At 42.5% G+C, this 14047-nt stretch overlaps 1 protein-coding gene and 1 non-coding gene across 3 annotated transcripts in view; one reads left to right on the top strand and one right to left on the bottom strand.

Moving 5' to 3' along the window:
* Positions 1 to 14047, top strand: part of LOC100735001 (stimulated by retinoic acid gene 6 protein-like) — a 44050-nt gene that overhangs the window by 10536 nt on the left and 19467 nt on the right. For both annotated transcript variants that reach the window (XM_063225100.1, XM_063225091.1), the window contains 4 exons: positions 3653 to 3728; positions 5897 to 5997; positions 6743 to 6873; positions 13237 to 13357. In XM_063225100.1, coding sequence (XP_063081170.1) covers positions 3653 to 3728; positions 5897 to 5997; positions 6743 to 6873; positions 13237 to 13357 — 429 coding nt within the window. The remainder of the gene's footprint in view (positions 1 to 3652; positions 3729 to 5896; positions 5998 to 6742; positions 6874 to 13236; positions 13358 to 14047) is intronic.
* Positions 8402 to 8538, bottom strand: LOC111757107 (small nucleolar RNA SNORA2/SNORA34 family). The gene has a single exon (XR_002791490.1). It is a non-coding gene; the product is annotated as a small nucleolar RNA SNORA2/SNORA34 family (small nucleolar RNA).

Genomic DNA, 14047 nt, shown 5'->3' with positions numbered 1-14047 from the left:
CAGAAGACAAAGACAAAGGAGAGAGGGAGGAAAAGAGGGGGAGAGAGGAGGGTGCGTGGGCCAGGCTTGGCGGTGGAAGTCTAGGGTGGGAGCTGTTGTGAAGGTGAGAGGCCAGGCTGGGGGCAGTTAGTGAGACCTTCCCTAAGTCACAGTAAGACAAAGTGAAGCAGGGCTGTGGTTTCCCGCACCTATCATCTCAGCACAAAAGAATGGGGGTAGGAGTGAGAAAAAACGAAAGATGAAGACGGATTAAACTTTTGAGAAGCAAGTTTAGTCTGATCCCATTTTTGCTTAACAATGATGTACAATACCTGGTCCCTGGTCACCCAGTCTGCTGATGCCTACCAGGCGCTACCTGCGATCTAGGAGTCTGCCCCTCCTCTGTGACCCGTGAATTCTATTCCCTAAAGGCATAAACCTCATCACCTCTGGGCAGTAGGCAAGGGTGACAGGACTTTTGCCATCTTTGTGAGGCCCCAGCTTGTCACTCTGTGTGGACTATTCTGACACCATTCTTTCTCTGCTTCTTGCACTGTGGGCATGAAATACTTCTGCATGGTCCAAAAGCCTGTGGTTGTGTTGCCTGGTGCTTTTTGTCATTGGTCTAGTTCAAATTGCCCCATTGCTCAGGATTTTCTACTAGTTTCTGTGTCCCTGACAGATCCTGTTCTTGATTTCAAGTGTGGCTATGGTCTTCCTTTCTCCCTTTCTTCCGTCCTGCCATTGTATATGGATGAGTTGTACTGAGTGAGTTAGTTTGCGTTCCTGAGAGCAGTCTTTACGGTCCTATTACATTACTAATGGCTTGAGTCTCACTGCCTCTACCCCATCACTGAGTGGACCTACCAGCTACATCTAGGGTTAGACTTAACACGGGGTGCTGGCATTGTGAAGAATTACAGGGACATGTGTCACACTCCTGAGTGCTTAGAGGAGTGCTCTTCCTTCAGACCTCTGAGAGAAAAGTGGTCAATGGCCAGGGAAGGAAGCTCAGGAGATGTTTATGGGCATCAAGAACGGTGACCTGGAAGTGCAGCCGAGCAGACTGTGGTGATGTTGTAGAAGTCAGAACAAGGAGAACAAAGTGTGCAGGAGCCCTGGAAGGGAGAGGGTCTCTTTCAAAATGAAGCTGTGAAACTACTGTCACGTGTTGCACACATGAGGCCCCGCCAGCCCTGCCCCACAGACAGTGGGACTGGCGTGGACAAAGTCTGCAGAGTGTAGTCCAATAGCCTCTGGCTTCCCACAGCCTGAGTGGCGCATCCTGATCCTGGCCATGGAAAGGTGTCCACAGACTGACCTCCTGTGAAGCTAACGTGGCCTCAGTTTGAAGACTCCTCACTCATACAAGGCCTTTCCAGAGCTCTGGGAGGGTGAGAGGAACCTCAGTGAAAGCATGCATCATGTGCATTTCTTAAGTTATGAAAACTTAATATTTTTTGTGGTTTTATTTAAAAGGAACACTTAAATTATATAAGCTTTTGGGCCTATGGAAAATCAACCTGCTTTTAACTATGTCATCAAAAAATGAAGAAAAGAAGGGGATAGGAAGAGAAAATAAGGAGAATAAAGATATGCCTTGAACAGAAACCAGATAGTCTCAGTGCATGTAAACATTATATGTCATAAACATGAGAGACGATTAATAATAGTGACAAGAACAAAAATGGAAAAAGGAAGGAAGGATGTGGGAGGGAAAGGGATTTAAAAAACCATCACCAGTCTACGCTCCCACCAACTGTGGAGCAGTGTCCTTTTTCCCCACGTCCTGGCCGACATTTGTTATCAGTTGATTTCTTGATGGCAGCCAGTCTTTCCAAGAGAGATGAAATCTCAATGCTGTTTTAATCAGCATTTCTCGAATGACCAGTGATGGTGAACATTTCTTCATGTATTTCTTTGCCATTTGTATATCTGCATCTGAGAAGTGTGTGTTCATCTTAGATGCCCATTTTTGAAGAAGGTCTTTGAATTTGGGGGGCTTGATGTTTTTTAATTTTGTATATGTTCTAGATATAGGTCCTTTGTCTGAGGGATTGCTGGCTAAAATTCTTTCCCAATCTGCGTTTTCTTTTCACTTTGTTGGTGATTTCTTTTGAAAAATTTAACAAAATGAGATCGCAGTTGTTCATTCTTTGAAGCACTTTCCCTGTTGGCTTGCGTTTTGTTCATGAATTCTTTGCCTATCCATATGTCTCCAAGATTTCTACCTACCTTGTCTTCGAATAGAGTTAGTGTTTCTGTTTCAATATTTAGATCTTTGATGCATTTGACTTTAGTGCATGGTGAGGTGGGTGGAAGTGCAGCCACTGTGGAAATCAGTATGGAGTTTCCTCAAAAAATTCAGATTGGAAGTTCCATTCAACCCAGCTATTCCCCTCTGGGTATTTTCCCAGAAAAATTGAAAAGGTCATGTCACAGCGATACATGTGCACCCGTGTTTGTAGTAGCACAATTTGTAATAGCTAAATCCTGGAAACAATCAAAATGCCCATCAACCACAGAATGAATGAAAAAAAATGTGGTATTTTTATACAATGAAATACTACTTAGCTACAAAAAGGATGATCTGGAGGCTTTTATAGGTAAATGGAAGCAACTAGAGACTGTCCTCGTAAGTGAAATAAATCAGACTCACATTTGTAAATATCGTACTGTCTCTGTAGTATAAAAAATAATAAAAAAACTGAAAATAATGAGATCTAAAATGTATAATAGGTATTTTAATAATGAGAAGGAAAGAAAGTGCTCTAAAAGATATAACTGTATATATGTTTAAGTATGCAGGGCAGACAACCATATTACCAATTTTTTGTTAGTTTATCAAACAGAAGGTTTTTTTTGTTTGTTTGTTTGTTTTGTCTTTTTCATTTTTATTGGTACCAGAGATCGAACTCATGACCGCCTGCTTGCAAGGCAGGTGCTTAGCTGCTGAGCTAAATCCCCAGCCCCTAAACAGAAGGTTTGCACTGTCATTGTTTAATTATCTGTGCACTTTTTACACTTTGATTTTGTAACTTGAATAGCTACTTCTAAAATAACAATATGTAATGTATCAACTAGTGATTTCTTACTGTTATTTTTTTGAATTCTGTATTATTTCTACCCTTTTTTCTGTTTTGCTTTTTTCTCTAAATAAAAAAAAAATCAAAATATATTATGCATATGTACTCATTACCCAAGATGATTGGAAATTTCATGTACTGAAAACACGTACTAAAAAAAGAAGATATGAAGGAGTTAGTTCCTGTTATCAGGGAAGTAGGGTAAATAACTGAACTGGAAAAAGAAATACAATATGATTAATCCATTTGAGAAAGCTACACTATGTGTGCAGCCCTGGTTCTGAAAAAACAAAGCTAAAAATATCCTATGGTCTTAGTGGGCTATAAGCCAAACTCCTGACTAAAGGCTAAAGGCTAAAGAGTCTGTTACTATAGCAATAAATGATTATATGTTGTTGTTTCTGTTTTTGTTTTGTTGCTTTTGAGGGTCTCACTACGTAGTTCAGGCTGGTCTTGAACTCACTATGTAGCCCAGGCTGGCCTTGAACTCATGGTGATCCTCCTGAGTGCTGGGATTATGGGTTTGTGCTACTATAGGCAGCTGTGACTGGTTATATAAATGTGATTTTTTTCCCCATCTCTTTCAGCACCAGGCAGCTAAATGTCAGCTGCTCCAGTTCAGTGAACATGGAACTATTTCTCCATTACTCCCTCATCCCATCAGTAAGTAAAGGAAGGAGAGGTATCTTTGTTACTTTTCTTGTTGCTGGAACAAAATGCCAAACACCCACAAGTTAAAGGAGGAAAGGTATATTTTAGCTCACAATCTGTAGAGGTTCCAGTCGATAGTCAGCTGACTCCAAGGCAGGGAAGCATGGCAAAGGGGCACTGCAGAGAAAAACCAGTCTGTGGCAGAGCAGGGAGGAGGCAGCAAGCAGCAAGCCTCCCTTTCCCTTTTATTCCACCCAGGCTACACAGCCTTTTGGATGCGCCCCCCACCCTTAGGATGGGCCTTCCCATTATCCATATCCAGAACTCTGTAAGCCAATCAATGAGCTAATTTTGTACCACATGCCCTTAATCCCAGTATCACACACCCCAGCCTAGACACAGCCAGCTCCAAAAAGCCCCACCTACGAGCACATGTGCCTGTGGGGCCACATCTAGATACAGCCCAACAGGAGGAGAGAGAGAAATTGAGTAGCTGTGCCACACAGGCTCCCAAAGTTACCTGAATACATCAGGGAGAGACTCCAGTTGAGATTCCTTCTAAAGAAGCTTTGGCTTAAATTTCTTAGGTTGCCCACCAAAAGTACCGGCAGAAGGAAGCTTTTAAGCACCTAATTGGGATACAGACTTGTAGGAGTGTTAAAAACAACAAAACAGTCCTTCTGAGAAAGTAAAGATAGAGCCAAAGTCTGCTGGAAGAGGTCGTAAAGCACATTTCAGGCAGAGGAGAGAGCCTGCGGAAAAGTCCTGTGATGGGAGGAAGCGTGGAGAGGGCAGGGTGGCCAACGGCTGGGAAGCCTAGGAAGGTAGGCAGGCCCAGGCCAAGAAGAGCCCTGTGGAGGGTGGGGGCTCTGGGCTGGGTTTTGTCTTCTTTCTAAGCACAATGAAAAATAATTGAAGCATTTTTAGCATGAGGGTGGTGTGATCATTTGCGTTTTTGAAAGCCCGCTTGCTCAACTTGGAGGTGGGTAAGGGAAGGGGCTGGCAGACCAACCAAGAGGCTGTTGCAGGGACCTGGGGAGATGAGGCTTTAGTTCATCCTAGATGGTGGTGCAGCAGCCAACTCTAGATCCTGGGAAATGAGACCAGTAGGACTTCATAGCGGGTCGGGTGGGATCGTTAAGGAGAGGGAGAGGCTCAGGATGGTTCTAGGTGTCTGTGTAGCTAGAAGGATGTTGGTTGTCATTCACTAGTTATAGAAAATTAGAAGAGATGCCAGTTTGGGGTCAATGAAAGAACAGGGCATGGAGGAACATTCTGAGTTTCGTTTAAAACATACTGAACTTTCAACATACTAGAAAGAAATGTCAGCCGTGTAGTCACATGGTTCCACACCCATGCACAAGAACTGGGGTAGAGAGCAGGTTTGTGAGCTTTTTGTGTGTTGAGGATCATTAAAAATATGGAAATGGATATGGCCACTGAGGAGGAAAAGATCAGGTACAAAGAAAGGTGGCCTTGGATGGGGCCATGAGAAGCTGTAAATTTAGGAGCTAGGAAAGAACACAGCAAAGGAGACTGAATAGTAATAGAGGAAAGGCAGAAATCACGGTTGATGGTAGCCTAGCACAGAATATTTCCAAAGTGGTCATTACCGAGGCATGCTGTTGAGAGGCCAAGCTGGACTCGGGTTTAAAGTATAATTGGATTGAGCAACAAGATTATCAGAAGGGACGTTGGCCATTGGCCATAGCAGTTTCAATGGGATGATGGGGTAGAAACCAGATTAAAGTGGTTAAAGAGCCAGAGAGAGGTCAGGAGATGAAGACAGCAAGTGTAGACTCAAGAAACTTTCGGTAAAAGGAAATCCTACGAAGGGCATGAAAACATGACTGAATCCACAGGAACACAGCAGAGAAGGGTTTGCAGCCTCACGGATAGTACTGTCTTTTTACAGATGAGGAAACCAAGGTGCAGGGAAGGTAGGGGTTCTTTCTGGGTAGATGTGGGAGAGGTTTGATTTGAACCTATGTCTGATCAGGGAAACACAAAGGAAACCTTAGTATAAAACATTCTGGCAGCTCACATGTACATAGTCAGCCCTCGACCATGAACTGGAGACATCTTGACATTCTGAACGTTGGTCTCACCTACACACGCTCTTCCTGTGAGAACCAGGTTGAGGATAAATAGCCCATTAACATGCTCCTCTTTTCTCGCAGTTTCTCATCATTGTGGTCTTGTCCTTCCTGCAAAGACGAGAGCACCGTAGACAGAAAGATGATACCACTTACCTCCTGGGAAACCACTTTGGAATCATCATGTGAGTTGAATGAGGGTTAGTCCCTACAACCTGGGATGCTCTGCGGTTGGGGCCAATCAGAAAGCCGCGTAGCTCCTAAGTTCTTTCACAGCCTCTTCCCAATCATGAGCTGCCCTGCCCACTCTTCCACCCTGGCAAAGCTCTCAGAAGGCACAATGGGCTTCCAAGCCATTGCAACCTTCCACGACCAGGACTGCCTGGATATGAATGAAGCCCTTATGGAGATTCAGGCCACTATGAAAAAGGCCTTTCCACACTCAGGACCATTTTGAGATGACCTAGTATTACTTCCTTCAGCCACATGGTGTCAGCACAGATGACACCCAGCTCCTCCTCAGGAAGACTGGAAGGAAGAATTCTCATAGGAAGATCTGGATATGGGGCAGGTTGCCCCAAGCTGTGTGTGGCATGTTCCTGGTTTTGATTTGTCAAGCCTTACTGTCAGTATTTCATGGACCAAACTTGTCCCACTTTGCCTTGTGTCATAGCTACTAGCATCCTTGCCACTTCCCCTACTAAATGAGGAGCCCTCCAGGGAAAGAATTTTGGCTTCCTCTCTGCAGTACCTTATCCATGCCTAGCTCTAGGCCTAGCATAGGGGGCCTCAGAAAATTTCAGTTGTAATAAAATAGTTCACCATCCAATAATTCCTCCTCCAGGTGGGAAAGCTGTCTTGTAAATGCTCTGTGAGAATGGTGTCCCATACTCATCTTCTGGCCTCATGAGCTGTTTCTGTTGTCCACAGGCCTCTGGACTTCGTGGGGACTTTTAGTAACCGATGGTCCTATGGAGTAGCCTTTGGAGCCACCGCCAATAAGGTCATGTTCTTGTTCTCAGAAGGCAACCAGCTGCCGCAGGTCCCACAGTGGGCCCAAGGTACTAAGGTTACTTCACACCTGCTGGGAATGTCACCATGGAAATTCTTGCTATTAGAGACCACAGGGTTCTCTGGAATCAGGGGTAAACGTTGTGAAACGTGCCAATGATCTCTTCTACAATTCCGGAGTTGTCAATCCAGTCAGTTCCCTCTTATGGGCTATAAGCCTAAATGATCAAATATGTACTGATGTCTCGTTAGTATTTTAAGAAAATATAAATTAAATCTAAAATGATACATTACCACACATTAGAAATATACAACTTAGGAAGTGTTGGCAAATGTTTATACCCATGAAATCCTTGCAGTAACTAAGAGAGTTAACCTCAGCAGTTCCTTTACTATCCTCTGTAATCTCTCCTTTCCTGCAATTTCCTGTCACTACTCTGCCTCCAGGTAATCACTGACCTGAGCAGTTTGCATTTTCCAAGATTTTATATAAATGGAATCATACAGAATGTCCTCAGTTTTCTTATTTGTTGTTGTTAGGAAGGCATCTGGCTTCTTTCACTCAGTGTAATTATTCTGAGATTTATACATATTTAGCATGTGTCAATAGTTTATCTTTTTATTGCTGAGTAGCATTCTTCTATGTGGATGTCATGGTTTATTCATTTACCTCTTGATGGACATGTAATTTATTTCCGCATCCCAGCTACCACAAAGAGAGCTGCTGTGGACATTTGTGTGTGAGTCTTTATAGGCACCTTTGCTTCCATTTTTCTTGATAAATACCCATGAGTGGTCATGTAGATCACCTAGCAAAATATGCTTTTAAAGAAACTCAGATTGTTTTCCCAAGGTCACTGTGTCATTTTTAGATTACTGTCACCCATATTAGCGTCCCACTTTCTTTTCCACCTCCTTGCCAAGCATGGTATGATCTGTCTCTAACTTAGGCATTCTGAGAGGTATGTGTTGGTATTATTTTGCATGTTCATAATAACTACGATGTTGAGCATATTTTTACCTATTTATTTGCTATTCTTATATCTTTTTTGGTGAAATGCCAGTATAGGTCATTTACCTAGTTTCTTTTTTTTTATTTTAAAGGGGGTAAAATTAAACTCAACAAAACAGAACAAAACAGGACATAAGAAAGCAATGTAAGAGATAAATTTCAAAGCTAGATGATCTGATATCTTCACTATCTATCATATTGTCTCTTGTTTTCTTCCAAATAGTTGTCTGTGTCTTTGCATATAGAGAATTCATACAAAACAACATAGTATAAAACTGATCCAAACAGGACAAGGAAGGCATTTTAGGTCTTCAAAACCAGACAATAAATAGGAAAGTCACCAATGGCTGTCGTAGCGTCTCTAGTTTTCTCTAAAATAGCTGTCCATACTTTCATGTATATTGAAGTTCAACAAAACAAAACAGGCAGGGGGAAGGGGTTGCTTGGTTTCCCAGCACTCCAGCTCCCAGCATGGCACGGGGCCCAGTAAACGCTAGAGGCTCCCATCCTGGGCCACCGGAGCCTGCCACCCTCACAGCTGTCACGGGGCGGGAGGGGTTGCTTCAAGCTGTTTCTTTCTAATGAACTGCCCATTTCACTACCCAAGTTCTGAAATGGCCAACAGAACATAGAAAGACATCTCTTCAGGCTCCTGCTTGAAACCAACAGCGTCAGGAAGCTGCCGGCCTTGATTCAGGGCCATCATTTACCTATTTTCAAAAACTGTGGGTTTTTAAAATTGCATTTAAGGAATTTTTTTATATACTCTAGGTAAAAGTACATTACCAGGTATATGAATTGAATGTGCCTATTTCTTCTAACCTCTGGCTTGTATTTTTATCTTCCTAAGAAACTTTCAAAAGGCTAATATCTTTGATTTTAATAAAATCTAATGTACTCTTGTTTTTCTTTTATAGACCATTTTTTATACAGATCATTCTTATGGCATTGTATAAAAAATCCTTGCCTAAACTGAGTTCTTATAGATTTTTTCCTATGGCTTTTTAAAAAAAGAATTGCTGTAATCTTAAATTTTATATTTATATCTATGATACATTTCAAGATTTTTTTTTAATTAGTGTGAAATATAAGTGAAGCTCTTATATGCTTTGGATAGCCAAGGAAATGTGTTCCAGAACTATTTGCTGTGAATTATCCTTTGCCCACTGATTGCTTTGTACCTCTATTAAAAACCAACTAACTACATATGTGTGATTCTATTTCCAGACTATCCATTCTGTTCTATTGATGTGTTTATCTTTACACCAATACGTACTGTCTTTATTATAATAGATTTACAAAAGGTGGTACTTGTCCTTCAACTATGTGACTTTTTCAAAGTTATTTTTGTTATTGCAGGTCATTTACATTTTTGGATGAATTATAAACTGAGTTTGTCAACTTCAACCAAAAAGTGCTGGGATTTTGATTGTTATTGTATGGAATTTGTAGACCAGTTGAGGAAGAACTGCTTTCTAATATTTCCCCTTCCGATCCATTAAAGCTTTTAATTTCTCCCAGCAGCGCTTTGTGGTTTTCTTTTGTCAGATTTATATCTGCTTCATCTTTTCTGCTTTAATTTTGCTTTTTCATTGCTAACATATGGAGATAACTCAGCACGTATAGTGATCTTATATCTTGTAACCTTGCTAATTTCACTTATGACTTCTAGTACTTTTTTTCGCAGATTCTATGTATTTCCTGCATAGAAAATCCTGTCATTTTCCCAAAAAGGCAGTTTTATTTCTTCCTTTTCAACCTAGGAATTTTTTCTTTCCTTTTCTTGCCTAATTACACAGGATGGAATTTCCAGTACAATGTTGAATGCAAATAATCAGATCAAACATCCTTGTCTAAGAATGAAAAACCTATATTTTTTACATGGCTGATTTTGAGCAATTTTATTGTATTGTGCTTTGGTGCAATTTTCTACATGTTTCTTATACTTAGGTTTTACTGAGTGAATCTCTGCATTTTAACTTATTAAAATTTTGGCCTTTATTTCTTTAGATATTTTTGCTCTTCCTTTCCCATTTGAGAATTCCAATTATACATTTATTAGTTCATTGACATTGTCCCAAGCTAAGTGAAGTGCTATTCCTTTTTTAAAAACCATATTCTGTGGTGATAAAATACATATAATGTAAAACATTTTAAGTATACAACTCAGTAACATTAATTATATTCACAGTGTCACGCAACCTATCACTGCAAATACTTATTTCCAAAACCACTCACTCACCCCAAACTTAAATTCTAACCATGAAGCAGTAACTCTTTTTCCCTTTCTCCTCCTAGTCCCTGATAACCTCTAATTTATTTTGTAATTCTATGAATTTGACTATTTGAGACATTTCTTTTCAGGATAACACTGTAATATTTGGCCCTTTGTGTCTGAATTCTTTTACTTAGTACCACATTTCCCAGGGTCATCACCTTGTAGCAGGACTCTGAATTTCATCCTTTTTATGACTGCATAGTACTCCATTGTGAGTATGTACCACGTTTTGTTAATCCATTCAAGTGTTGATAAGCATGTGTAATGTTTTCATCTTTTGATTGTCATAAGTGGTATTGCAGTTAACATTTAAGTACAAGTATCTGTCCGAGTCCCTGCTTTTACTTCTTTTATTTATATACCTAGCAGTAGGATTCACTGGTTCAAAGCTGGGTTAAAATTTGGTGGGAACTACCATATTGTTTTTGGCAGTAAGTGCATCTCTGTTATTTTTACATTTCTATCAGCAATGTGCAAGAGTTCCAGTTCTCCAAATCCTAGCCAGCATGTTTTTTGTTATTTCAGCCATCTTAGTGAGTATGAAGTGTGTTGTCCTGGTTTGTGTTTGCCTAATGACTAGTGACGCTAAGCATCTTTTTGTACCCTTATTTTAGCATAGTTAATTCCAGGAGCTCCAATGACTCCAGCTTCTTGAGCTCTTCCTGAGGTCTGCTTACACTCACTTGTGCATCACGGCCTTCACATCTCACCTGCTTCAGCTCTCATTTCCAGTCAGTGTCTGAGGGACTGTGTGGCAGAGTGGACTGTACCTGACAGAGGGAAACAGAACTCCCAACCTACTATGTCCAGGATGAGTTCGTGTTCTCTAAAATCAAAGAATGAATTTTAGGAACAACAGAGGTTAAGAGCAGAATATATTTATTGAGAGAAAGAAAGTGTCTGTCTGAGGGAAGAAAGGGTCCTGAGCAGATTACCAAGGACTCTGTCTTTTCTAGGGACTTTTATAGAGTAAAAGCATGAAGAAAGATGGGTCAAAGGTGGGGGAAAATGGGAATTTGCAAGGTGGTCATAAGGTGGGACGGAACTGTGGTCAACTGATAAGATTGATTGCTCAATTGATTTACCCCTAATTGATTAAATTAGGGGTAAATGGGGGAGCCAGGTGCATAGTAAGGGGGCCTGTTTAACAGCAGTGACCCCTCCTGTTAGGGGGTGGGGTGCTGACTCCTGACTTCACCAGGGTGTTAGAGACCTACATGGACTATGGATCCCTAGGATGTGGTTGTATTTGCTTTGCCTTTTTTTCTTGAGATCTGGCCCACAGCAGGAGGTGACTGTCTCTTCCAAGGCTGCAAGGTATCTGAAACTTCTGCTCCAGTTCCTTGTCTGACTGCCTAGAATATTTCTAATTAGCTCAGCTGCCTGTAACACACCCACCACTCCTTGTCTAGATCATGCAACTGCCCAGATCATAAACTCTCAGCGTCATAATGAATTAAACAGGCAGACTTTAGATGAAAGAAGATGATTTAGCCACCCTGGAAGAGTAGGGAGCATCAGAAGTGAGTCCCTGTGGATTTTTGTCCTCAACTCCTTTTTATTTAGGGCTAGTGATTTCTCCCATCCCCTACGGGCCACCTGGAAATCGTCACCATCTGACTGGCTCTTTAGCTGTCTTCGGTCCTACCCTGGGGCACCTCTGTCTACATTTTTTCTGGCCATCTGATTTCTTCCTGTCCCTTTGTGATGGATAACTGGGGGTGGGGTATTCTAGAATTTAAAGTCAATGACTAAGTAAAAAGGGCATGTGAGTTTCATATATTAAATAAGAATCCTTAGGCGGTCATTCCTTATCTCCTTTGCATTTTATCAGAGGTGGGTGAAGGGGTTGGTTACCCTCACATTCCTGTCTGTATCCCAGTTTCGCCTGTCACTCTTCCTGGTAAACTCTTTGTATAACCTGGCGCCTTCCTGGACCTACCTCTCCTCTCTTTCTCTCTTTCTCTCTTTCTGTCTTTTTATTGCTGCAGTCTAACTGCAGGCACAAAAAGGTCTGCCTTGAGTAGAATTTCCTATTAATTTCTTTAATGAAGCTTAATGAGATCCTATTTTATTCTTGTTCCTTGCTATGCCCTCCTGTCCCTATAGGACATTTGTGTGCTTCGAGGCTTGGACCCTTGGATACCCCTTTACCTTCTCTTTGCTTCCTCTATTCGCATGTTGCTATCAAATGGGTCTTGTTACCTAGACTTATAGATGGTCACAGTTGCTAGGGCTGTTTTTTCCCAGGGAAAGGGGGTTCAGGGAGATGATGCTGTGCCTGCTATTCTCCCAGCAATCACTGTTTGGTCTCCTTCCCATCAGGCCTCTAGCAACTCTCATTCCCCCACACATTGGCCAGCCACAGCCCATCATCCATCCTTCCATTGAGAAAGGCCTCTCCCTCTCTATTTCTGTCCTTCTTACAAACTCCTGCTTTTACTCCATTGCCTTGTTAAAGGCCAGCTCCTCTAGGAAGACTCCCCTGCCCCACGGTCCCACAGCTTGCCCCTCCGTGCTCCCATGGCAGGTTGAAGGTGACCATGTTACAGTACACGTCCCATCACTGTCTCAGCCACCTGTCTGCCCTGGTGGATTGTCACTGTCTCAGAATAAGAACCTGGTTAGTCCCTCCTAGGCTTAGTGTCTGGCCCTGGACCCAGCTTAGAGTGGACACTTAGTAAAAGTCACCTTGCATGATGCGATTTTCCTGATCTAGGCTATCTGAGAGTTAATTAGTGGCAGAATCAGGAGGATTATTGCCATACAAGGAGAGTATGCCAAGGGGCACACAGCAAGTCATCTCTGTGTGGTGCTAATGGTGACCTGGGATACTTTACTCTCACTAATTTTGACTTGCTCACTTCTGTGATCTGTCTCTACCTGCCCAACGGTGAGCTAATCAAGTGTGAGGAGTAAGTCTGTACCTCAGTGGCATAAAGACCAGGAGGGGCCTGAAGCAGGAAGGAATGGATGACGTTGTGGCATTCCTTTGTCTTGAACTAGAGATTTTAACTCATCTCTTTGGGCCCTGAGGTCCCTGGCTCCAATCAAGCTTTTCTGGACATCCTCTAAGACTAGTGAAGAGAGGAACTCATGGTTTCCCCGGCCTTGTCTCCTCAGCCTTGGTGCTTCTGATTGGAGGCATGGAAGTCGGCCTGTCCCACTTCCCCTTCTTTGCCTGCCTCTCCTCGGAGTTCCGCCTGGTCAGCTCGGTCCTTGGCTTCAGCTACTCCCTCCTCTGGTAAGCGATGCTGCCTGCTCCCGCCCCCAACTCCCTTGGCTGTGACGGAACCCTGGACAGAGAGGACAGGACTTCTCTCGGAGGACACCTTTGCCCAGAACTGAGCCAAGGAGGGTGGGGGTGACTGGTCCTCCGTTCCAGTGTAGCCTCTCCTTGGAATGCTTCAGAAGGTCAGGCTAGGATTCTGTCTGCCTCAGAAGACTGTTCCTGATTAGAGCATTCCCAAAGTAAGGATTTAGGAAAGGTCATTTCTGAAAACTACTGAGGGTCCCACTGGGGGAAGCTGGAGATTGTTTGATGGCTCCTCTTAACGCTTTGATGGCTTCTCTCGGACCCTCAAACAAAGTTCGTGTCTTTGCTTGGCATGCAGGGCCATTACATCCTGGCCTCTTTGTCTCTCTCTCTCTCTCTCTCTTTCTAGATCTGGAGTCTAGCCCATACTTGCAGCCATCCAAGACTAACATGAAGCATGATCAAAATATATGGTGCATGTTTAAATTTTAAAAGTTCATTACAAACTGGGTGTGGTGGCTCACGCCTGTAATCCCAGTACTTGCGAGGCTGAGGCATGAGGATTGCTGTGACTTGGAGGTCAGCCTGTTTCCATGCTTACATAGCAAAACCTTGTATCCAAAAAAAATTATTACAGTAAACAACACAGTGCTGTTAATCCCCCTCAAAATCCTCGCC

Source organism: Cavia porcellus, unplaced genomic scaffold (assembly GCF_034190915.1).
Source record: "Cavia porcellus strain 051 isolate PalLab524CR breed Dunkin Hartley unplaced genomic scaffold, mCavPor4.1 scaffold_1, whole genome shotgun sequence".
NCBI classification, from domain to species: domain Eukaryota; kingdom Metazoa; phylum Chordata; class Mammalia; order Rodentia; family Caviidae; genus Cavia; species Cavia porcellus.
This window is presented reverse-complemented; position numbering and strand designations above follow the sequence as displayed.